At 42.7% G+C, this 26,978-nt stretch overlaps 1 protein-coding gene across 3 annotated transcripts in view; it reads left to right on the top strand.

Annotated features, from left to right (window-relative positions):
• Positions 1 to 3,413: 3,413 nt before the first annotated feature.
• CALCR (calcitonin receptor) overlaps positions 3,414 to 26,978 on the top strand; it is a 158,032-nt gene continuing 134,467 nt past the window's right edge. For all 3 annotated transcript variants that reach the window (XM_081163087.1, XM_081163086.1, XM_081163089.1), the window contains exon 1: positions 3,414 to 3,809. Coding sequence is in view for 2 of the 3 variants with exons in the window: in XM_081163086.1 (XP_081019212.1) it covers positions 3,801 to 3,809 (9 nt within the window). In the remaining variant the exon portion in view is untranslated. The remainder of the gene's footprint in view (positions 3,810 to 26,978) is intronic.

Here is a 26,978-nt window from a genome sequence, read left to right on the forward strand (position 1 = left end):
AAATACAATAACCAATAAGTCAAATGATGAAATATGTTTGGAATCATAGCCACCAGTCCTTCTGTTAATATTGGAATACAGCGGTACCTCGGGTTACGAACACCTCAAGTTACAAACACTTTGATTTAAGAGACTCCGCTAACCCAGAAATAGTACCTTGGGTTAAGAACTTTACCTCAGGATGAGAACAGAAATTGCACAGCGGCGGCAGCAGGAGGCCCCATTAGCTAAAGTGGTACCTCAGGTTAAGGATGGTTTCAGGTTAAGAATGGACCTCCGGAACGAATTAGGTTCATAACCAGAGGTACCACTGTATCCACAAGATGCCCCAACCCCCCCCCCCAGGCACATTGTGGATCTATATACACAACCAGTTCAGAAAGCTTGTTGGCAGAAGCCTTGGCTCCGTGCTTTCAACTTTAGAAAAAAGAAAAAAAATATTATTTTGCCTTGTGCTTTTAATTGATTTGAGATGTGCTCATCTATTTTCTGTGTTTAGTGCTTCCAAACTAAAAAGTATCCCAATAAGTAGTGTTTATAATATGTCATAGTTTGCTAATTGTATGTCACCTTCAACTAATTCTCTGGCGGGGTTGCCATACGACCGGAATTTCCCGGACATATCTGGAATCCTACTGTTGGCACCAGTGTCTGGACAAAAAACAGACAAATGGCTGGGAAAATCCGGACATATGGCAGCCCATGTTGGCAGTGCCATTTTTGCTGATTTCCCATTTTAAAAAATAGCTCAAAAACAGCAAAAATCAACAACTTTGCCAACAACATTTCTGTCTGGATTTTGAAATACTGTCTGAAATATGGCAACCCTACCTCTGGCTCCTGAGTTGTATTCTTTTGTAGAATGCTTTCCCTGCCTTTCAATGAATGATTTTTGCCAGGCTTTCATATACCACCTTGTACCATGAGCTTAGATGGGTCCAGAGAACCTTCACTTTCTGAAGCACAGCTGGAAAATACCTGCTGATGCTGAGGCAATCAGAAATAGATCTCTTGGGAAATTCTCACCACTTTTTTTTTTAAAAAAAGATACTCATTATTCCTATCCTCCATTCAGTCCAACACCTAATTGTCTGTTTGTGACATCCCCAAATTTTGAAATAAGGTGTACATTTCTGAATTACATAATGCTTACCATAGTATTTTTCGTTCAGTGCATCTTAATATAAATTACATTGGAACAGCTTGAGTCCTCTGGATTCTGTGCCAGCAAATACAGTGAACATGAATATGTATGAGCCAAGCACATTTATATTTTTTAAAGGGTCATTTCTGTATCACCGCTCTATCCCTTCCCGAGGATGTCCTCGCTCCTAAGGAAGCAAGTAGGTGATCCTTGAGATGCTGCAAGTTGTTTTTTGTTTGTTTGTTTGTTTGTTTTTAAATCTGTCGCTCATAATTATTATTTTATGCACTCAATTTCCTCAAGTGTTAGGAAGTTTCATGGTGGCCTTTTGTGGGGCATGGGTTTCTGGTTTGTTTGTTTGTTTGTTTGTTTTAAAGAGAAAAGGCTGGAGACTTGTGTTTTTGTAGTATTTTGTAATTCACAAATACAGTAGCTGAGCAGAGAGGCATAAAAAGAGGCAATTCTACCGCACCCACCCACCTCCAGCAATATCAAAGCTTTGCGACATCTTACAATTGCTGTTTGGGCAGCTAGTTCTAAAAACAGGCAGTCTTGTTTCACAAAACGTTTTAAATGTGTTCTAAAGTGCAATATACAAATGTGGCACTAGATGGTGATAGCGAGCTATGCGAAATTCAATGTATTTTTCAAAACGTTTTTTTAAAGCATTTTCACAGCGTTTTTTGTATGTGTGCAGATTCCACCTCTTTTTCTGAGGACTGCAACCTACACACACTTACTAGGGAGTAAGCTCTGTTGAACACAGTGGATTTAGTTCTAAGTAAACTTGCAAATGATTTCACTGCACAGTTGCAGAACTCTTTGGGTGTGTGTGTTCTCTATGCATAATAGCAAATCTTTTCTAGGGCAAGAACAGAATTTTCTGAACCTGTCATCTTCTTGTAATTTTGTGGAGGTGTGCAAGTTTCCAGCATCTCTCCCAGTTCACAAAAAGGCACCCCTGCGCTCTCTAACAAGGCAGATGCAAGGCTCCAACAGCAGTGCAGCTTCTTGGGGCTGAAATGCAGGACCCCCAGTCTGGGGTTCCCCCACTGCTGCTGACCAAATGACCACCCAGTGTACATTGTCCTGATACGGTTGTTTAGAAGGCAATTAATAAATCGTTAAGGATGATAATAGCATGGTCATTTAAAGGTGTGGCATTGAGGGACACCCTCAGACTGTTCAAGTCCAGGGTCTAAAATGACTTCGCTGTATCCCTAGGCCCCAGCATGCTGCTGTTTCTCCTCACACAGGTCTGCCTGCTTATTTAGAGGCGCTCTGTGGCGTTGCGGTGATGATTTTCTCCTATGATGATGATGATGATGGTTTTGCCCTTCCACAAACCTTGCCTTGGGTAGTCTTTTGTGTGTGTGTGAAAGGAATTGTAGCTTGTTGTTGTGTAGTCGTTTAGGACTCTTCGTGACCCCATGGACCAGAGCACGCCAGGCACTCCTGTCTTCCACTATCTCCCGCAGTTTGGTCAAACTCATGTTTGTAGCTTTGAGAACACCATCCAACCATCTCGTCCTCTGTCGTCCCCTTCTCCTTGTGCCCTCCATCTTTCCCAACATCAGGGTCTTTTCCAGGGAGTCTTCTCTTCTCATGAGGTGGCCAAAGTATTGGAGCCTCAGCTTCACGATCTGTCCTTCCAGTGAGAACTCAGAGCTGATTTCCTTCAGAATAGAGATTTCCTTAAGAATGTGGCTACACTCATACAAAACATTCAGGTGGCATCAGGCACCATCTTCCTGCCAAGAGGAACAACTGATTGATAGGTGTCAAGGCAAGCGCAGAAAGGGCTTGCAACAAGGCTGCAACAAGAGGGTTGCAAATGCACCCTCCATTTGTCTTTGTGAAGGATCTGCTAGGTAAGTTTGGGCTCAATGTTTTTTTGTTTTCTGGGGCGGGTACGGGCGGGGGGTGCCATTGGCTCCATCTCCCCATGAAAGATGGCTGGTTTCTCCCTCCAGTGTGATCAAGATCCTTTCATTCTGATCGGGTTGGAAAGGAAGCTCTGCAGAAAGCCAAGGTGGTTTCTGACTCGGGGAGAGGGGGTGGGGAGGCGCTTCACACGCGCTCAGAGGCTCTTCTTTTGTCTTTCTCCTTTGGTTTTGGACTTTTGGAAAGGGGGCGTCCCTCATTGCTGGGAATAACCGCGCTCCGGCTCTCGGCCCCCTCCTCTTCCCGAGGGAGCCCCCGCCCCTCTCGCCCCCGTGACGGCCGCTCGCCGAGCTCCTGCGCCATTCAGCGGCGCTCTCCCGTCGCCGAGCGTGCGGCTCCTTTAAAGCGCAAGCGGCGCCTGGCTTCTTTGGCTGGGGCCGGGGCGAGGAGGCGCTGATCCTCCTTGGTTGCGCGCTGGCCGCTTGGTGGCTGGGCGTGCTGAGCCTGCAAGGGGCTGCCCAGTCTGCAGGAAGACCCGCTGGGCTTGATCTCTGCCCCTGGTCGGTCTTTGGGGCTGGAGGTTCCGGAGCAAGGGTTGCTGGAAAGCTGCTGCTACTGCTGGCAGTGGCGATTTCCCCCGTGCGCTCTCTTTGTATGGGATTTAAGGAACCAACTCGCGCCACGACCACTCGACTCTCGGCTTCCTAGGCGGGATTGCAAGCAGCTGCTTCGGCGGGGAACCGGAGAACAGCGACTCCCTCCTGGCGGATCCATGAGAGCGGTGAGTCCTCGCAAGTTTTCGTTTATTTGGGGCGGAACTAATGTTGGGAAACGCCGGCGATGGGAGCCGCAAGCGGTCGCGCAGGAAAGAGGCAGTGGAGCAAATGGTAGTCTTCAGGTATCCCCGAAGCTGAAGACCGTTCTGCCTCAGCTTACCTGGTCGCACGAGGGCTCTTTAGTAGGGAGCGTGTTTCCCTTTTAGGAAGCTGGATCTGCAGCTATAAAGGAGATGTGGACGATATCAAGATGCCTGGTGGATTCTCTAAGCCAGCCTTTCCCAGCCTGACGATTTGGGAGTACAGTTCCCATCAGCATGGTCAGTGGTCAAGGCTGATGGGAGTTGTAGTCCTAAACATCTGGAGGGCACCAATTTGGGGGGGGGGGACTCTTCTAAGGTCAGTTCCTAGAGGGGGAATTCTTGGTTAGCCACAGTTGCAGATCCATAGGCAGTCTTCTGTTGCAGATCCTGGCTGACCTTTTCCTCCTGGAAATGGGGTGGCTGGATTTTGTTGAGGAAACTTATGCCTTGATGCCCAGACCTTGATGCTGATCTTCGGTGCCGCTCCCTTGAGTCTAACTTGGGTGAGGATTTCCCAGTGTTGATGTTAACTCTGATCCATCTGGGGAGATGATCTGTGGAGGCATGTGCCAATCATGTTGAAAACAGCTTGATCTTTCTGCAATGCTTAATCAAGGGATGGCAGCCACAGTCTTGCGAGGCAGTCACCAATGTCGCACTGTTTGTAGAATGTAGATGGAAATATTAGCAAGCAACTGCTTGGTATGGTTGGACCTGTGTTAAATGTTGCTCATGAAAAGGAGTTAGAACTGCTCAATGATGAAGACTTCAGAGGCAGCAGCCAGGAAAGCGGTGGCTGCATTGACAGGTTGCAGGAATGACATCCTAACTTAGGTGACGGGGAGACCCAGTTGAACCTTGCAGTTTTAATCTTGCTTTTCTGACACAGATGCAGAGCAAACTACAGGTGGAAGCAATCTCCAATCACAGGACATTTAAGTGGCACCAGGTTAATGCACAATGACTTGATATTTCACATCTCAGATTATTATTGTATTATTACATTTATTCCAGCCACTTAGCAAGCGTCAGTATGTTACCTTTTACAAATAGAATCATTTTATTGTTCGGATCATTCTGCGTTTGGCATTGGGTATTTCTCTGAATGGCAAATAGATTCCACATGTGTGTTTTGTTGCATGTTCAAATTACAAGGAAAGCCCCTTTTGTGATCCTGGCTTCCTGTTGTTAGGCTTCTCCATTCCCACCTTCTTCCTAAATGACATTTGAGCAGATTTCTAAGCAAGGGTGTATTGCTTTAGAAGGAGCAAGAATTGTGCAAGCAGTTGTGAGTTTTGCTCTTATATCGGATACAAAAACCTGGTTCAACAACAGACCACCAGATTTTTAGTTACTTGATTTGTTTTCTGCCTTTCCATCTGGACCAGACCCACTTGGCTGCTTACCGTGAAAATAACATATGAAGGACTTGCTCCATTGCATAGGCTCCTTATGTCAGTGCTCAGTAGTCAGCTTATCACATTTTTCTGTGTCTGACTGCTGCTCTTTGTGTTTACACTCTGAATATGCTTGTTGGCATTCATGTCAATTAACATTAGTAGAGTCCCTGCTACTGTTACCAAAAATATTTGTTCTCTTTGTAGCTGTTTGCAAAATGACTTGAGTGAAATGAGGACAGAGTGGGTTTAACAATTGAATTTAACCATACATATTCCTCCCTAACACCTGCAGAAATGGCACAGAGTCTTCTTTTCCTGTGGCTAGGATATGGTGTGGAGGACTGTTCCAATCTGTCAAAAACTGACTCATTTGTGGAAATCCATTCTTATGGAGCTCTCTGCATTTGATGTTTTTATGCGGCTGTTGATAACTTCAGCATAGCTGATCTTTCTTGCATTGTCTTGGTTTTTCCACTTGCTGGGAAAAAATAGTTTTATAGATGGTGACACTGAATAAACCCAGTATTTTATGTCCAGAATTAATTCTTAAATAACATAGCTATTTTAATAAAGTTATCTCTCCTCTGCGAAAAGGCACTTAATACTTATTTCTATTCCAAAACTACTATAATGTCAGTAGATGGTATACAAACTTATTCATAAAGTTCTACAATTTCTTCTTCTTTTTTTAAGAGTCCCACTCAATAATTTTTTCCCCACTTTGGTTTCTTCTTGTTGCTAAGAAAATAAGTTCTGAAATTTACACTAGCTGCAGAAACAGCAAAGGTTGATCCTCAGAAATTATGCTACTTGCTACAACCGTAATTGTATTTCTGGGAGATCTAGCTGTGGGATGACCGTTTGTTACTATCTTTCTGAAAAAATAGTGGGAAAGAGATTATCCCTGCCTGCAAGAATTTATTAGATTAACTAGATGGGACAGAGAAGCAGACAGACAGGATACGTACTCAAGAAAAAACACCTAGCTGAGAAACCTCTTCTTGAGAATACCAGTCTCTCTTTATAAAGTTACATGGGGCTTGGAGTGGCATTTCATCTAGGGGACTAAACACTCACTGCAACCTGACATCTCTAAATCCCAGTATTGAATTATAATCCATCAAGAGGTTCAGCACTGTTACCTGTGGCTTGAACTGGGACAAAGGTGCTTTGTTTTTGTTTTATCACAGTCTCTGTTAACTAGCTTTCCAATGCTAGGATGCCTTTGTTATTCACAAAACTATTGTTGACTATGATCACTGTTTATGATTCAATTATCACTGTTAATGACTGTGCTTTCTGCATTTCCTTTCCTGCTGACCTCACTGTTTACAACCTTACTCCAGCCATGTTCCCATAAATCTGTATCTCAGGATACAGATGCTACACTTTCTATATCTGCTGAAGTGGACTCATGTCCATGAAAGCTTATGACATCATTCATTTGTTAGTCTTTAAGGTGTTACAAGACTAACACTTATCCAAACTGAGCTTATCCGAATTGAGCCTTCAAATTTTCTACAAATTTAAGTACTGTAAATGTGATGCAAGCTAATGAGCACAGTGTGTTCCATTTGTCTATGTCAAGATGTGTCTCTGGTCTAGAACGCTATTTGTTTCTTAAATTTGCTAATTGCATTTCTATTAAAAGGAACTCAAGGCAACAGACATAATTTGTGTCTTTTTTTAAAAAAAGAACCTCATAACAAAACAGTGTTAAGAATAAAATGTGGCAGCATAAAGGGACAGGGATCTTTGAAGTGATTTGCTTTGCACTAAGACACTAATCATGAGGTCTTTTGGTGAGGCTGCCTGGGATAATTTCAAAGTAAGATGTCTAAACTCAGGATAGAAAACCAGCCTTCTTCAAATGGAGACCTTTTGCTCTGTGACTGGATATTGATTGGCTTTGGGACTTTTATTCAGACTTCAAACTTTGTTTGTTTGTTTGTGTGTGAGTGTTGGTGCTGCAGGAAGAGCACAGACTGAGAAGAAGTTTTCATATCTGGAGGGGAAAAAGAGGTAGACAGTTATGTTCAGAAGAATATACTATGGGAATAAGATGTGCCTTTGTTTCATATCTGCCGCTTGATTGTGGCCTCTCTCCTTAAGAGACATGGCTAGTCTGTAGTAGAAACTCCCCTTCCTAGGTATAGTTCCTTCTAAAGCTGAGTGGAAATGGGCTGGAGTCTTAGTCTTGCCTGTGTAGCAATTCCTAGCTGCTGTGCTGAGTAGCTGATCTGTAGTTTACTAATAAATACAGCTACTTGACTGCCTCCTGGCTCCTGACTGCTTCCTGGCTCCTGCTGCTTTCTGGTATTGGGGAAGGCTCACTGCAAGGCTTCCTCACACAGTGAGTACGCTTCCCAGATCCGCAGATACCACACTGACACTGACTATAGGAAAACCTTGCCTGCTCCAACACCTTCTGGTGTTCCCCACACTCTTGGGATTCCCCCTGAAATTTTGAGGTTACACACTTCCTCTCCCATCCAAGAAAGCCCAGATCTTTGTGGCTTTCTTTAGAAGCATCTTGATATTCCGCATTTGAGAATGTATGCAGTTTTATGGTGTGAAAGGCAGGGTAGGAAGAGTCAGGTGAAGCCAACAGAGTTTACTTTTGTCCCCATCCTCCCAGACCTTCCAAGTGTCCCTATTTCCCAGATTTATAAATGCCATCCCGGTTTCTGATTTGATCCTGGGATGTCCCGCTTTCCCTTAGGACGTCCCTATTTTCACCAGAGAAAAGTTGGAGTATGGATCTCCCACTTGCACCACAGTCCCAACCACAGCACTGCGGCCACCACCTCCAGCGGCTGCTACTTTAAAAAGGTAACAACACAGAGATGCAAGTGCAAAGACTCATTTAACGTAATGTGTAGTTTGGCTGTCAGGCAGCCATCTCCTGTTGCCTCATAACAGGGCTGCTAATGGGCCCAAGCAATTACTTGGAAGCACGTTCCAAGTATATTTAAAGCAAAGACCATTCTGCTTTTTTGTGTGCAAAAAGGTTCTTTTTATAATCTTGCCACACATTCTATCCAATAACTGCTTGGGCCCCATTAGCAGCCCCAAGCAATCATTTGGAAGCACGTGCAGCAAGATCATAAAAAGAACATTTAAAAATATGTAGAATGGCACATTCTTTGATTTAAATGCCCTTGTTTGCCTATAGCTATTGGGACAGTTAAATAATAGACTTAATTTGCCAATAGCAGTAGGTACAATTAAACAATATGGACTAATTTGGAGGAGAGGGTATTTCTAAGGAAATGATTTACTCCTGAACATTCAAAGATAAATTTTCCCGCCAAAAAGACCTGGCAGGAGGAAGGCAGGAGAGAAAGAACAATACCATTAACTCAGAGGGGTGCTGCTTTAAAGCTTCTGTTCTCTGTGGATTTAACCTCCAGTATTCCTCAATTACAGGGCCAGCCTAAAGACATTTCGGTACCTGAGGCGAACCACAAAATGGCTCCTCTCCTGCCACCTGCCAGGGAACAAGGAGAGAGACTCAAATCAACCTTTGAATCAAAGGCCATGGGTGGGGGGGAGGGAGTTGCCTCACTTTGCCTCATGGGTGGGCCGGCTCTGCTCAAATAGCAACAGTTTGTGAACAGAGCAAGTAGGGCTGCCATTTTGGTTTCCTTGTAGGAATCTTACGCCTTTTTTTTTTTTTAAAAAAAAACCCTTTATATTATCTAGAAGTGAAACACTGTAGCTTTTCTCACTAGGAGATACCAGTGGTAGAGTAAGTGGTGCCATTTAAAGTGGAAGTGACTAAGGCTGAATGTGGCCCTCAAGCCAAAAGCTATGAGTCAACTTTCCAGGGTCTAGCATTGGGTGTTGCCACCCAACACACTTGCAGGCGTTCCCCTCCACAGGACCCCCACCCACTGCCCTATCTTCAAATAATCAAATGATCAACCTTATCAGCAGAAATGAGGCTACCCAATATTAGGTGGGGTGGGTGTGTTAACTTCTCTGGGCCTGCCAGTGCTGTGTTTACTTTATTCATTTTTCTTTTTACCACTGCTGCCAAAATTGGTAGGGTCTTGGCATTCCAGATAAAAAATTCTTGGAAGGGTGCATCAAACCCCTGGGCTGGGGTCTAGCACCCCCTGTTTTAGATTAATCATAATGACACACACACGTATAAAATACACATATGTATTAATTCTCTTGGATGAACCTTGGGGTTTTTTCCTATATCTTTGAGGCCCATGGAAGAAATGAAGAGAAGTGCATTTTGGTGATAACAGCTATCTCTCTGTGATGCTTGAAATTTTGGCTGTGTGGCCTGTGAACTGCCCGACTCTGTTCATCACTGCAAATTCTTCCTTTTTTTAGACACAAGAAATTAGACTCTACCTCCACTCTCCATAAACAGCAGCAGAGCCAAAGGGCTGACCCACAAAATTAAGAGCCACATTGTGCCATTATTAAAGCTACACCGTTGTGTAGCTTGCAGGAATTTCAGGTTAAATATGGAAAAACACTTGTGGAAGAATCATGCTGAATTATAGGGCCTAATTAGTGGGAAAGCCATGATCAGGTATCCAGGTGTCTTTTTCATCTGTTAAGATCAGCTGTGGGGAGGAGGCTGAGCAAAAAATTTATTTCCAGGGCTGTGGCACAGTGATGGGTGAGGGCTAGGCAGAGCTGATGCTTAGACTGGTCTATCACCCTCTATTCAGTAGCTATTGAAATTATAGTAATGGAGGATGTTAAGTTTTCTAGAGCAGTAAACTACAATTACCAGTTAGTCCTAACCTTGCTGGTTGTCACTGTGGAAAAAAATGAAACATGTTCCCTTTTTCAAGCAGTGTTTTCAGAGCAACCCTGCGGTGATATTTGATCTCATTTGTTTGTGAGGGTGACATGAGTCAGATTCTACCAGGTATTGCAAAGAAATTAGGTTTTGCAGCACCACCCTAATCAACACTACTCAAAAGATCGCCCATTGAGTTCAATGGAACTTCTTCTCAAGAAAGTAGATACAGGATTGCAGCCTTAAGACACATTTGGCCACTTATGAATTATATTTTCTACTCACTGCCATGCCACAGAGGTTATAATGTTGGTTATATTTATGCTCCTATTCTTCCATTCTATAAGTAGTTCAGGGAAATTCCTGCGCCTGGCAAAAAAAAAAAAGTTATCCTCAAAACAACCATGTAAGATATGCTAAAGTGAGGGAAAGTAACTGACACATGGTTGAGTTTCATGGCTAAGCAGAGATTTGAAATTGTCTCCTTGATCTTTCTCCAACACAGTATCCGCAGTCATAAAAGGCAGTGGTTGGCATGAACAAGAACATATGGCAACAGCTTTATAGAGGTTAGCCAATCACCCAGTTTCATGCCTCTGAAAGTGATAAAACAACTCAATAATGGTTAACGATACTCTATATTAAATACCCTGATTACCAACCTTTCATTCAGCCAGTTTGCACAGCTGGCTATCCTGGGATAATTACCTCTGAACTTACTTAAACCTCCGTATTTTCAAAGCAAGAACGAGATGCTGAATTGATAATATTAACTTTATTATCTTTCATCATCGGGTAAGTGAACCCATAGTTCATGGATGAATTGTTTCTTTTGGGTGTGGGTAGTAGTCAGGACAAAGATGAGTGCTTCCTTGTCAGAAACAACCTTTTATTTATGATGGTTTAAGAAACTGAATTATGCACTCCAGATTAAAACGGACTTTCTTAAACATAAGTACTGTAGATTTTCATGGAATATGATTTCCAGTAAAAAAATGCATGTGATCACAGCCAGATGTCACTAAGGACATAATTTAAAGGTTAACAATATTGTAGGGATAAAGGTAAAGGTAAAGGACCCCTGGACAGTTAAGTCCAGTCAAAGGCGACTATGGGGTTGTGGCGCTCATCTCACTTTCAGCCAGCCTTTGTCCACAGACAGCTTTCCGGGTCATGTGGCCAGCATGACTTCTGGCACAACAAAACACCGTGACAGAAGCCAGAGTGCACGGAAATGCCGTTTACCTTCCCGCTGGAGTGGTCCCTATTTATCTACTTGCATTGGTGTGCTTTCGAACTGCTAGGTTGGCAGGAGCTGGGACTGAGCAACAGGAGCTCACCCCGTTGCAGGGATTCGAACCGCCAACCTCCGATAAGAGGCTTGGTGGTTTAGACCACAGCGCCACCTGCATCCCATTGTAGGGATAATACTAGCAAGAACATCTACATTAGCAACAGTTCCCATCCAAGTAAATTTTATTGGGAATAAAGGAAGGTTAGATTCTCTGTATCTTCCATCCATCCATAATGAATATAGTACTGCTGAATCTAGCTCCCCAGCTAATCATCTACAATAAGAGCTGAGAACACACCAGATTTCACTTTTACAGGTGAAGAGATGGAGCTGAATACCTGGGTAATTCTCTGCATCGCTTGGTTAGTCACTGATGCTGAATATGTTTGATTATGTTTCAGGGAGTTTATTGGAGTTTTTGGTTTATTTCAAATGATAAATAAAACAGATGTTAAGAGAGTAGGCTGAGATTTTTGCCTCCCCACCTGAAACACCTCAATAGTGTGGCAATACTGAGAACATGCAACTATTAGGTATTTATTTAGATCTAGTTGATTTCTCAGTGGTTTTCCCAGTAGTGATGTATGGAAATGAGAGCTGGACCATAAAGAAGGCTGATCGCTGAAGAATTGATGCTTTTGAATTATGGTGCTGGAGGAGACTCTTGAGAATCCCATGGACTGCAAGAAGATCAAACCTATCCATTCTTCAGGAAATCAGTCCTGAGTGCTCACTGGAAGGACAGATCATGAAGCTGAGGCTCCAGTACTTTGGCCACCTCATGAGAAGAGAAGACTCCCTGGAAAAGACCCTGATGTTGGGAAAGATTGAGGGCACAAGGAGAAGGGGACGAGAGAGGACGAGATGGTTGGACAGTGTTCTTGAAGCTACTAACATGAGTTTGACCAAACTGCGGGAGGCAGTGGAAGACAGGAGTGCCTGGCGTGCTCTGGTCCATGGAGTCACGAAGAGTCAGACACGACTAAACAACAACAGCTGATTTCTCAGTGCTGTGTAAGGCAGAAGTCACACAGACCTTTGCTAGAAGGCTATCATCAAGGTGGCAGCGAATTAAGGAGCACTGTTTTGAGAAGGTTGTGCTGGGTCTTCAACAGGATTTTGGAGGAAGAACTGGCGACAGAGAAAGGCAAAGACACAAAAGTGAGCAAGAGCAACAAAGGGTAAGCTAGAGGTTTAAGAGAAGGAAGGCGTTTATGAAGATAGGAGTGAAGAGATGCTGTCAGAGATGAAGGAGAGCATTAAAAAAGAGGATTAGAAGAGCAGGAACCTTGAAGTTGACACAGGCGATAGGTATGGTGGTTGCAGCTGTTGAAGATGGTTTAGCAGAGGCATGCTGGAATGAAGTGGGCAGTGCGCTGCGGGGGCCTTTGAGAATATAAACATGAGTACTATACGCTTTGCCTCTGTTCTGAATACAAGTTGCTAGCAACCAGAAGAGGGGAGAGTGCTCTTGGGCTCAGGACGTGTTTGGGAGTTTCCCAAAGGGATCTGGGTGGCCACTGTGAGAACAAGATGCTGGTCCAGATGGGTTGTTGACCTGATCCAGCAGACTCTTCTTATCTTCTCATATTAAACCTGATACAGTTACTACCACAAACATTTTAGAGCATCTTTGGTCACTTTGAAAGCATATGGTATCAGGTGTGCGTGCAGGAGCCAGGCCCTGTGACCAATAGGACTTTGCAGGACTGGGGCCTTCCTAAGTTTGTTCTGAAGAGGCAAGGCACAGCCTCACAGGTGAGGTCGATTGGTAACTCACAGCACTTGGTGGCAAGAGCTGGGAAGGGATATAAGGGCAGCATTTCCCTTCGGCTCTTTGCCACAGCAACACGCTTCCTGCCTTGCTGCGTTTGGCTTCTTGCTTCCTGATCGTTGAACCTTGGCTTCTTGACTCCTTGCTTCTTGATCCTCAAACCCCTGACTTCGTGACTTCTAGCTTCTTGATCCTCAAACCCCTGACTTCGAGACTCCTTGCTTCCTGACCCACGGACCCTTGGCTTCTTGACTCCCGGCTCTCTGACCCTCCGACTCTTGGCTTCCTGACTCCTGGCTTCTGGACCCCCATTCCTGCTCCCACCCCACCATCTTGCCCCCGGTCCTGACGTCCCCAGCTGGGACTTCGATCGCCTGTGAACCGGACCATGACATATGGCTTCCTCCCCAAAATCCTGGAAACTGTACCCCTTACAAAGCTACAAATATCAGTACCCGTATCAAGCTACAGATCCCTGGACTCTTTGGAGGGAGGCCATGTGCATTAAATTGTTTGCCATATCATGTTTAGTCATGCAGCTCTCTTAGAGTCTCCTAACTGTTAGATTAAAAGAAGGTGGCCCACAATTTACATTAAAGCAAGTCTTGTCTGGTGACAAGATATTTCTCCCTTCAAGGATTGAGTGGCATGCATTGTTTTGGTAAGCATTCCATAGCAGATGGTGATTATGATAAGGATAAATATAAATCTGGCATATTTCAAAATACAAAATGGCATGCTGGGCCAAAAGAAGTATGTAGTGATGGCTGGAACATAATGAGTGATGAGTTGCCTACAGGCTTCTATAACTGAGATTCTTTTCAAGCAACAATAAGTACCATAAGCAAGCATAATTCTTGCAAAGGAGGGGTCTCACCATGTGAACATATCCTTTCATAACTTCTAAGATTGACTACTGTTGGGTGCCCCATGTAGGGCTCCTGCTCATAAAGACAACTTGGAACTACAGTTGGTTCAATATGAATCTGGGTACTGGAGGGCAAAAGCATTATTATTATTATTATTATTATTATTATTATTATTATTATTATTACTACTTTGCAGCAAGCATACTTTTGCAGCAAGCATTCCAGGATGAATTCAGAGGACTCATGCTTCCTTTCACAGCCTGGGTCTATTTATAGTTTGATTATAAAAGTACCTCTATACCATTCTCTCGCAAAACGCCAGGGCACCGTGTAACAACGTAAAAACATGTAAAAGCAAATTGAAGCCATTGTTAAAATAGTTGAGACTGCTTTTGCATGCATGAGCCCCCTTGGTAGCTATTCTGGGTAATTTCAGGTTTGGAGGTAACAACATTGTCTTCTGTGAGGACCAGGATCTTGATCACAGTTGCCTCAAAGTCCTGGAGCATTCTCCCCAAAGAGATGTGAGGTTGCTCCTTCCCCATGGACTTCCATAAAAGTTGTAAAAGGTATCTGTTTCAGAAGGCATGTGGCTACTGACTCTAGAATTTGTTGTGTTCATGTTTGTTGGTTGGTTCTGGTGGCTTATGCTTTTCTAACGTATCATTTAAACAGTGATTGAATATGTATTTGTGGCATGCATTATACTTACTGACCATCATCTTGAGCGCAGGAAACATGTTCTAACAATAATTTAACAAACGGGCTGGATTTCAATATTTCTGCTTTCCTACTTCTATTTATTTATGCAAAGTGCTCTTTTCTGAAGTGTCCTTCAGCACAAGCTGTCTTGAAAGCTATAGAGAGTGAGCAGTGCTTGGTGGATTGTACTTGATTCATTTGTAGTTTCTAGTGCGATACTTGTGTTTCCTTTTTGTTAGGCAATGCCTTGAGCTGAAGTAAATGTTGTACAGTGGTACCTCAGGTTACAGACGCTTCAGGTTACAGACTCCGCTAACCCAGAAATAGTATCTCGGGTTAAGAACTTTGCTTCAGGATGAGAACAGAAATTGTGCAGCGGTGGCGCGGTGGCAGCGGGAGGCCCCATTAGCTAAAGTGGTGCTTTAGGTTAAGAACAGTTTCAGGTTAAGAACGGACCTCCAGAACGAATTAAGTTCTTAACCTGAGGTACCACTGTATTTGGATAAATGGGAGAAAATGATTAAGTAAGGTGGGGTTGAGAAGAGAAAGAAACTGAGGTGGAATCTGCCTGCCTACTTGGTTTTAATTTAAAAATAGATAAAACACAGAGTGCATAACTAGAACTCTTCTAGCTTTATCCTAAAATTTGCCCACAAAGTTTAGGATGGAGCGGACTCAACAACAGTTATAACATGCAGAGGGGCCATAGTTCAGTGACAGAGAACATGCTTTACCTGCTGAAAGCTCCATGTTCCTTTTCTGATATCTCCTGTTAGAAGGATCAGATAGCAGGTGGTGCGAAAGACTTCTGCCTGAGAGAGCTGCTGAGAGCTACTACCAGTCAGAATAGACAATAAGGTTTTGAGAGAATTCCTACGAAAATAGAAACAGGAGCAGATATTGACAATGTTTGCTTATTCTTTCTATGTCTGGAATGGAAATCAATCCATGGATACAATTGACATTTGCTGCTATGGTTGCTTTTAATTTGCAAATGATATGTAATTAATTATACCCAGCTCATTGGCTTGGCTTTGCACTGAAATGAATGGGGTGGAATAACATAATGGTAACCATAGTTTACACGATTAATTATACAAGCCACATAATTTTGCTCTAGCAGACAGTGAGAAAAACTGCAGTAGAATGAAAACAGGGCTGCGTTTGGCAAATACAGGACAGAATTGAAGATGATACCTGTACTATTAGAAATCCCTAGTAGACAAGACAAATGGACAAATAGGTGACCTGGTAAAAAACAACTTCCTATGTTCCTCTTGAGCTTCTCTGTCTTGTCAGTGCTGCTCTCCAATAACTTTTGATCTTTAAGAGTCAGCAGAAGCTCTTTGCATTGAGTGTGTGGACCAGTAATCTCTGTCCACCAGATGGATAATCATCACACATACGGTACTTGTTGCAGAAGGAAAGATTGGCCCCACCTTTTCTTTTGGAGTCATATCCGCATTTCAGGTTCTGTCTTGACAGCGTTAGCTTTACATATAGGCTTTTAAAAGAGTGTCAGGAAAGTTTAAAAAATACTCTTCATTAATAGGTAGGCTAGAATTGTGATGCCTATATCCTACACATCTTCCCCTCTGGGCAGTCGAGCTATAATAATTGTATGGCGTTTTCTGAGTTGAACAGAACATTCTGTCCTGCAGTTTAATGCTGGGGCTCTCTTTTCTTGAAGTTTAAGTCTTGTGAAGGACTTAATTCCTTCCTCACTGGCACGTTCATTCTATGGTTTTCCTCATATGCTGAAGACACACCTCTTTAACCTGGTCACGAACACCCGAAATGTGTGTTTTTAGGACCCACTCTATTCTTTCGATTTCCGTACAGTGGTACCTCAGGTTACATACGCTTCAGGTTATATACGCTTCAGATTACAGACTCCTCTAACCCAGAAATAGTGCTTCAGGTTAAGAACTTTGCTTCAGGATGGGAACAGAAATCGTGCTCCAGCGGCACGGCGGCAGCAGGAGGCCCCATTAGCTAAAGTGGTGCTTCAGGTTAAGAACGGACCTCCGGAATGAATGAAGTACTTAACCCAAGGTACCACTGTCTTGTATTTTTCACATTTCTATAACCAGCCCTGAGATCTTATGGTGAAGAGAGGGTGAGAAATCTAATAAACAGCAACAGCGTTATAGTGGTACTTTGAAGTCGAACAGAATCTGTTCCGGAAGTCCATTCGAATTCCAAAACGTTCAGAAGCCAAGGTGCGTCTTCCAATTGGCTGCAGGAGCTTCTTGCAGCCAATTGGAAGCTGCAGAAGCCCCATTGGACGTTTGGATTCCAAAAACAGTTTGCAAAGCGGAACACTCACTTCTGGGTTTGCAGCGTTCGGGAGCCAAAACATTCAACTCGCAAGGCGTTCAGGATCCAAGGTCTGACTGCATTATTAACAACAATAACCAGTGGTTAACTGAGTCTAGGCACCGTAAGATAAACAACTTAGGTAACCTTTTCATTAAATGGCGTTCTTAGGCACAGTAGATGCCTGCTGCGCTGCATCTTCCAACTTCCAACTTGTATAGTATTGGCTGACCTGTATTGTACTTCTTTTTATTCTTTACAGCAGGGAAGAGGAACTTGTGGCCTTCCAGGTGTCTTGGGGCCACAACTCCCATCAGCAACAGCCAGCGTGGCCAATGATCAGGGATGATTGAAATTATAGTCTGGCATCTACTGAAGGGCCCACCAGTTCCCCACTTCTTTTTAAATCTGTTACTAAAGCTAGGCCAAATCTTTGCCAGAGTAATTGCCTTATTTCATCCCACTGGTAGACAATTTGCTTATTCGCCTACGTTGTGCTTTTCTTTTTGTCCTCCAGGGAAAATACCAGCTTTTTGCTTTTTTCTTTTTTTGGAGGGGAGGGATTATTTTGCACAAGGAAATGGTATTGTAGGGGAGTGTTAAATACATCACCTTCCTGTATACTGCTGCTTCAGTCAAAGCTGCTTTGATTGCAAAAAAGAAAAAGGAAAATGAGACCTGACCACTTGGTCCTTATCGTTGTTTGCTCCAGAGCAATGCAATTTGATCTGTTTTAAACTGCAATATTCAGTGGTACCTAGAATAATTCCAAGATTGTTATTTTTCTTAGGGCAGATGCTGTTGTCCCAGCTGCACTGGTTAATTGAAGGCAACTTGGCCAGCTGCATCAAAAGCATTTAAGGCTGCAGTGGAGTTCTATTGGTAAATTCATAATGACGCAGAGCCCTTAAGTGCTACGATGCCACAAATAAGCAGAATCTTAAATGCTTCTAATTTAGTTGACCTTAGTTGGTCAGCTGCTTTCCTGCCAATTGTTACAGCTTAAAGAAAGAAAATAGGCTGGCCCCATAGAAAACAATACAGTGCTTGGTATATTGCTTTGCTTCCAAGTAGTGCCATTTGGAACTAGGCATTCAGCTGCTGTAAAAGGTGTGTATGACAACATGGATCCTGACATTATAGAAAGAGAGAACTTCTGATTTAGTTGGCTTTGAGGTTTTTAAAGAATGTCCCTTGCTGCTCAAATTGATGGCAATTAGAAAATGGATGCAGTAGATACAGAAAGCTATAAAAGCTGCACTTAAGCAAATAGAAATTACAGGTGGCTTCTACAGCTGGGATGGGTAGCAGTATTCTGAAGATACATTAAAGTGGGTCAAATAATAGAGAATGGTTAAAACCCCTAAATCTAATACTGTGTCCTATTGTTTTTCATATGTCTAAGGGGGAGAGTCCTTGAATAGCTTGTTTCTCCATGAAACATTTAGTCCGTCATAAGAGATGCACGTTTCATTCTCATTTTCTCAATTAATAAACGCAGCTGAACAGAGAAGTGTTCCTCTTCTCTTCTTTTGATCACCATAAATGAATGTTTAATGTCTCATAAGAGTAGGACAGGTGAGAGGAGCACCTCCATTTTATGTGACGTTCATTTCCTAACAAACATTTAAAAATAAAACTCTGCGTGAATTGTCCCTGTCATACCCCAGTTAAATTACCTTTTGCTCCATTCACAGAAAGAGAGTGGCATTCATGGAAGAGGTCCTTCCCCTCACAAAAGGATCCCTTCCATGAAATCAAGTTGGAGCAAGAGCCTGAGATCTAAGCTATTGTCTGTATGGGATCGTAAATTCCACCGTAAGACTTCTATGGCTTCTGTTTTCATCCGCTGAGCTATGGAGTTTGGCTGATGGTTGCAACTGGATGACTATCCTTCCTTTGTCTGATCCTGACTCTTTCCTTGGTAAAAGGGGTGCTTTTGTCCTCTCCCATTGTCTTGCTGCTGATGGTGTTTGGGATTTAAGCCCCTGTTTGAGGGAAAGCCATGAGAGCTTGTGACTGCACTTTCTTTCTCTTTAGAAAGTGCAGTCACACTGGTTAAGAAAGTGACATATTTAGGGGTTAACATGACTGCTAAGAATGTGAATTTATTTAAGGATAATTATGAAATTGTTGGATTGAAGTGAAAAAGGATTTAGAAATATGGTCAAATTTGAAGTTATAATTGTTAGGCCGAATTGCTGTGATAAAAATGAATGTATTGCCAAGAATGCTGTTTTTGTTTCAAACATTGCAAATTTTGGATAAAATGGACTGTTTCAAGAAGTGGCAGAGAGATATCTCTAGATTTGTCTGGCAGGGCAAGAAACCTCGAATAAAATTTAAGATATTAACAGATGCTAAAGAAAGAGGTGGATTTGCCCTGCCAGACCTTAAACTTTATTATTAATCAGCCGCATTTTGTTGGCTGAGAGAATGGATGCTTCTTGAAAACACGGATGTGTTGGATTTGGAAGGTTTCAACAACGTATTTGGTTGGCATGATAAGGTTAAAGCACACAAAGCGTTTAAAAACCATATTGTCAGAAAAGCACTGTATAATGTTTGGATAAGATATAAGGACTTGTTAGAAAATAAAACCCCAAGATGGTTGTCACCAATGGAAGCAAAGGCTCAGAAAAAACTCAATATGGAGGCCAAATGGCCAAAGTATTGGGAAATCTTGGAACAAGAGGGAGACAGATTAAAATTGCAGAGCTTTGAAAAATTAAAAAACAGAGTACGAGATTGGCTCAATTATTATCAAATAATGGAGGCATATAATTTGGACAAAAAATTAGGCTTCCAGGTGGAAAAATCAAAATTGGAAACAGAATTGTTAGACCCTAAAGTTAAGAATTTGTCAAGAATGTATAACTTGCTGTTGAAATGTAATACTCAAGATGAAACGGTGAAATCTGCTATGATTAAATGGGCACAAGATGTTGGACATAATATTATGATGGCTGACTGGGAACTGTTATGGACCACTGGTATGAAGTTTATGGCATGTAATGCCTTAAAAGAGAATTTAATGAAAATGATTTACAGGTGGTACATAACACCAGTCAAGCTTGCAAAAATTTACCATTTGCCCGATAATAAATGTTGGAAATGTAATGAAACTGAAGGTACATTCTTTCACCTTTGGTGGACATGCCCAAAGATTGAGGCATTCTGGGAGATGATCTATAATGAAATGAAAAGGGTATTTAAATATACCTTTCTGAAGAAACCAGAGGCCTTTCTCCTGGGCATGGTCGGCCAATTGGTGCCAAAGAAGGATAGAACTTTTTTCATGTATGCCACAACAGCAGCAAGGATACTTATCGCAAAGCACTGGAAGACACAAGATCTACCCACCAGGGAAGAATGGCAGATGAAGCTGATGGACTACATGGAACTGGCGGAAATGACTGGCAGAATCCGAGACCAGGGAGAAGAGTCGGTGGAAGAAGATTGGAAAAAAATTAAAGTATATTTACAGAAATATTGCAAAATTAATGAATGTTAGAAGGATGCTGGAACGAAGTTATATGGCTTTAGCAGAAATGTTATAAAGAATTAAGTAAAAATAGATTGTTAATGGACCAAAGTGGAAAATTTAAGGTTAGAGTGTCTTAAGTTAAATTTTAGAACGAAAATTGAGAAAGATGGAAAGGACTTGCTGAAATAGCTAATTGAACTAGAATACAAAAAAGGGAGGTGTGAGGAGGTCGATGAAACAAGTATATGAAAAGTAAAGACATGGAAAGGCTGGATGTGCTTTTAAATGTTTTTGTTCTGTTTTTTCGTTGTTTTATTGTATTGTTTTTTTGTTTTTGTTTTTTTATGTATTGTAAGGTATTGTTTTGTTTAATTTTCTATTGTTCTTTTTCTCTTTCTGTAACTTGCAAACTCCTAATAAATATCTTTAAAAGAGAGAGAGAGAGAGCTTGTGACTGCAAACATCCATTGCTGTTCTCTTCACTACTAGGCTGTGGAGTCTTACGGATTGTGTGGTCTAATTCTGGCTATATGCCTGATTTGTGGATGGAACTACAGTCTGTGTAAAGGTAAAGGTAAAGGTACCCCTGCCCGTACGGGCCAGTCGTGACCGACTCTGGGGTTGCGTGCTCATCTCGCTTAAGCGGCCGGGAGCCAGCGCTGTCCGAAGACACTTCCGGGTCACGTGGCCAGCGTGACGGAGCTGCTCTGGCGAGCCAGCACCAGCGCAGCGCACGGAAACGCCGTTTACCTTCCCGCTATAAAGCGGTCCCTATTTATCTACTTGCACCCGGGGGTGCTTTCGAACTGCTAGGTGGGCAGGCACTGGGACCGAGCAACGGGAGCGCACCCCGCCGCGGGGATTCGAACCGCCGACCATGCGATCAGCAAGTCCTAGGCACTGAGGTTTTACCCGCAGCGCCACCCGCGTCCCTTACAGTCTGTGTAGGGAGGTTTTATTGAGGCATTTGGGCCACTGTTGTGTGTTGATGGGTGCCTTCCATGCAGGTGGTGCCATTGGTGTGCACTGTTTTGATTGACGGGTAGCAGCCAAGTTGCCCAGGATACTGTCAGAGAGTTGCTTTAAGAAGTGAGAGATGACATAACTGGTCCTGTGCTTTCTATTTTATTTCTTGCTGCATTTAGGATTGTAACTATGCTTCACTAACATCCTGGTATAGTGACTGTCAACTTAGCCAAATTTTACGATTTGTCTGCCAACCTCTCAGAATCCCAGTCTCCCCCTTTTTTCTAGTTTCTGCCAAATTATCACACGTATAACTAAAACATAAAGTTCTACATTTATAAGAATAGAATCTTAGAATTGAGTGTTGAAAGGGGCATTCAATCTACTCCCTTGCAATGCATAGGTACCCTTGGTTTAAACTGGGTAGAAGTCTAGTACTGTAATGTTCTCATGAATGAAAGAATGTGGGTTTGTGAATAATGTACTGTTTCACTGGTTTAGTTTTATTGATTTGCCTTGATCCTTGGAAGTTCACAGCGGCACAATTTTTAAGCTGCTTACAGAACAAAATATAGGCCTACTTATAGTGACTTTCTTGTCCATTCAGGGAGGGGTGAGAATAGAAAAGGTATGGATGTCAAAGCTTCAGTCCAGCCTGTTTAACCAGCTCTATTTGTCTGCTGCAAGCTCATCCTAATTTCACATCTCCTGATAATATATCACATCATATACTGGTTTGGAATTAGATGCTTAGTTTCATACAGCATAGCAGGAAAGGGTTGCAGAGGTGGCCTTTTCATTGGAATTAATATTGTGTTGGCTATTCTATGCTGGCTTGATTCCCAAGCCTTATCCTAGATGTTGTCTAAGTTACTATGGTTGCTGGTGGCACACAAAAAATAACACACACTGTTCATTTCCCAGCAGCCTAGTGAGTGTGTGGAAGCTTGTTACTTAGCTTCATATAATGAAAGAGTTCTGGGATAAGCAACAGTCAGGCTCTAGGAGCCAGATCATGAGTTTATCTTCTGGTGTGGGAAAAAGGTCTGATAGTAATTTTGAACATAAGCTATTATTTGCCCGTGTTCACCAGTCTTAAACATCATATGTTATTGTACATCATAATGTAATTGTAATTACTCTGGCATTCATTCTCTCTCATAACTCCAGTCTACAAGTTAAAAATGATATTATTTTGGCAGTTTCATTTTATTTGTTATAATTTATATGCTCATACGCAGCAAAATCTGTAAGTCTATGCAAATGGATTTATATTTTTTGAACTTAAAAAATCAATAAAAAAGCAAATTTAAAAAAAAAATCTGATGGTTGCCTGTTGTGCTCCTGTGGCACTGGCGAAAAGCAATATAACTCAAGGTGAACAGCATAGGCTCCCTCACAGGAGGCAGTTGTTGGGAGAGCACAGGTGAGATTAAACTTGTGGGCAACCTGCTCTTTAACAGTTTGGGGGGCATGGAAAAGAGTCCATTTATCACAAAAACATTATTTTTCCACTAGAAATAAGAACTGTGATGCTTATTATTGCAAATAAAAAAAAATCACACACACACACATTCTGAGTTAGGTTTATAAATATTATAATGGCCCCAGCCCATACCCAGGCCATGGGTCAGGATTCACTCCCTGGATCCCTTACTGAGGAGGGGCAGGTGAGGCAACAACCCCCCTCCAACCAAACGAAGGCTTACCCAATGCCTAACCTCACAAAAGTTGTGACAATTGCTACTAGGTAGGTGAAAACCCAAATGGCCATTGCCAGTTTGCCAAGTGGGAAAAATTCCTACCCGGCCGCAACAACATGGTGACCGACAACTGCCATAGAAAGGTCATATCAGAGCATAGCTGCTTTGCTCTGATACACAGCTGTCAACTTTTCCCTTTTCTTGCTAGGAATCCTATTCGGAATAAGGGAATTTCCCTTAAAAAAAGGAAAACGTTGACAGCTATGTATCAGAGCAAAGCATGAAAAAGAGGGTGGGTGGGTTGGGTGATCTGATGAAGAGGCAAGGAGGAGAGAGCCAGCTGGTCGGGCCGAGTTTAAATGGCCCGCTGCCATACTCACTCTGCTGGCTGATAGGCTGGGGCTGCCTCAAAACGCCGCTAACGCAGCTGGCGATGACGTAGGGGTGAGGTAGCATACCCCCCCCACGGAGGAAGACTTTGAGGCTCGGCTGCCTGTGTGCAACGCCGCCCTCCCATATAGAGTAGAGCGGATTTACTTTTAAAAGTCTTGCTGCGCCATTCAAGTCCCAATCCCTTCCTCTATCTATCTGCATAATGCTGTCTGAAGCAGGTCTCTTCACCCTGCTGTATGACAGAGCCAGCCCTGATTCCAGCTAAGCTCAGTCTAGTCCTGGTTTGGATGCATCAGGGCTGCTACCATCCTGTATGTGACTGTGTTCTACAGGACATGGGATGGACGCATTCAAACTTGTCAATGAAGGACTTCCGGGTTAGTGCGATCGACTAATGGCGGATTCCCTCTGAGCTCCGGAGGGAATCGCCTCCGCAGGATCGGGTCTTGCCGCTGCGGCGACGCGAGGACCCTTAAAAATCACAGGCGGGAAAGCCTGTGAACCTGGTGACTCGGCGGGCACCATTTGCATCCCCCCGACCCGTGAAGGAGCCTTTTTAAAGGCTTCGGAACGGGAGACGGGGTGAGCAGCGCGGTGCTGTGAGTCGACTGCTTCTCCTACGCATGCCATGGTCGGAGAGCGCTGACTTCTTCTTGTGAACAATTGGACTCTAAAGCAGCAACCCGTGAGTTGTACGGAAATTGGATTTTTAAAGGGAAAATCTTTTTGAATTAGGCACGATCGGGGAAGGCGTAAACAGGAAGTCCGTCTCCCCTTCCTATAAATAATCTAAAGCAAGGACTAACTAACTAAGGTTGAGAGGTTTTTTTTCTTTTTTATTGGGCAAAAGATATTAATTTCACGATTTGGCATTTTAAGTAACTTTAAGTAATTTTTACTGGAGGATAAGAGTTAATTTTTGGAGCTGAAGTGTCACCCCCCCCCGGACCCGGGAGTGATCCGCGAGAAAGCCTGTTGGAGAGATATTGAAGAGCTTGACAGCTGTCAAACTAGCTGTCAAGACAGAAAAAGCGAACTTTGTTTTCTGTCTCTGCTGGATATATTTGTTACAATTTGGTTATATTTTGTTGAAAATAAGGAAGAACCGATACAAACTAACTTGATTTTTGGACTTGAACTGGATGGTATACTAAGTAACCAAAACCCCTCTAGAGGGGGTTTTGGGACATTACAAGAATGGCTGAAGGAGGGAAAACTCAAGCTAAATTGGACAGAATTTTCTTTCTCTTGGGAAAGTTACAAGGTCAAATTGATGTTTTGGCTACTAACGTTGCAACCCTGGATTTAACAGTAAATAAGTGCATTGAATTTGATAAGGACTTGATCCGGGAAGTACATGCAGCTGGACAAGAGGAGAAAGTTGAGAACTTTGAGAGTGTGGAGAAAGAGACACATGTTGTTTCTGAGGAAAGGGAAGGAGGAGATGTGGTGTTGCAGATGACAAAGGAGAGCCAGAGTCCTGAAATGATGGCTAAAAAGGTAAACAAGAATTGGATGATGGAAATCTGGTCCAAATTGGAGACTGAAGAATGGAGAGATCTCTATATGTGGAGATCTGAAGATCTAAGGATTACAAATTTGATTAAGGTGAAAGCTGGAGCTTTGGGGACATTTGGACCTGAAAGGAGTAAGAAACAAGATTTGAGCTCCACTTTTAAGTATGGTGGTCTGGCTGGAGGAAGTATTGTCCCCATCGGATTAGAGCATCTCCGAGATCTGGTGTTTAATATTAAGGACTATCAAAAAAAACCAGCAGAGAGGAACTGAGAGGCAATCAAGGGCCTCGGATGTGAGATCTCCAGGCTGACAGCAGATTAAGACTGATAGACATTTGTTGGGGATTTAAACTGGGAAAGGGGATAGGGGTGGGGTTTGGGGATCCAAAGGATGTATAATTATAATTTGTCTTTTTCTTTTATTCTGTTTTGTTATCAGTATGAAAAGTGGGGAATTCGTGGAAGGGATTCGGGGTCGACTTTAGAAATAAGGATTTAAGAATGAGTACTGAGGTATAAATTTTGAGGTTTATAAGGTAAAGTTGGTTTTTTAAAATGACTTAAGTATAAAAAGGTTAAAAAATGTAGATAAGAACTTGTTGAATTTATAATCTGAATTGGAATATAAGAAGGGGAGGTGTGGGGAAGTCAGGGAAATATGTTATAGAAAATAAGGATTGCAAACTCTACATGTTTTTTTTTCTTTTTGGCTTTTTAAAATGGAAAATTCTTAATAAATATTTAATTTAAAAAACCCAAACAAACTTGTCAATGAAATACCAAGCCCAGGTGTGTGTGTTTTTGATAGAGGATAACATTCTGCCTACTGTGAGTGTGGTTTATCTTATACACAAAGTTGATTTTTGTATTTAGTGTATTTTTAAAAAAACTTCTGTGTGATTTTAATATTTGCATCAAAGGAATTTTTAAAAGGAAAGAAACGGGGCTTTGGAACTGGATATTAATTATAACTATCTACACTGATCCACAAACTGAATTTCAACAGAGTCAAGGTTACATCAAGCTCCATATTGCCCTCAAAAGAACCCTCTTATTCTGCTTAGGTTGACTCTTAAGCAATACTATCCTTGTTGGGAGGAAGCCCCACCCCTCCCCACACCCCGCCTTTCCCCATGAAGCCTTTGGTGCAGCCCCTTCCTTCCCACACCTTCCTATAACTCATCCTAAGCATGTGCACATGAAGCAACCATATATTACAGGGGTGAGGAGCCTCAGACCTGGGGGCCAAATACGGCCTTTCTGTCTGGCCCTCTGAGCTCTTCCCAAGCCACAGCCTTTTGGCCCTCTAGTGTTTTTACCTGGCTGGAATGTGTCCTTGAATTCTTGCCATATTGCTTCCTCCCCCCCCCCCCGCCGCCCTCACTTCTTCCTCTTCCTCTGTTACTTCCCTTGTTGAATTTTATATTGGTTAGGTCCTATATAAAATTCTATAAATATAAATGCTATATATACACACACACACACACACACACACACACAGTGGTACCTCGTAAGACGAATGCCTCGCAAGACGGAAAACTCGCAAAACGAAAGGGTTTTTGGTTTTTTGAGTTGCTTCGCAAGACGATTTTCCCTATGGGCTTGCTTCGCAAGACGGAAACGTCTTGCAAGTTTGTTTCCTTTTCCTTAAAACCGTTAATACAGTTGCGACTTGACTTCGAGGAGCAACTCATAGCACGCGGTGTGGTAGCCTTTTTTGAGCTTTTTGAAGACTTTGGTGATTTTTGAAGCTTTTCCAAAACTTTTCCGACACCGTGCTTCGCAAGACGGAAAAAACCGCAAGACGAAAAAACTCGCGGAACGAATTAATTTCGTCTTGCGAGGCACCACTGTATATATATGAATGAATGATAGATAGAAAGCAGTTACTGTTTT

Source organism: Podarcis bocagei (genome assembly GCF_964188305.1).
Source record: "Podarcis bocagei genome assembly, chromosome: 12".
Lineage (NCBI taxonomy): Eukaryota > Metazoa > Chordata > Lepidosauria > Squamata > Lacertidae > Podarcis > Podarcis bocagei.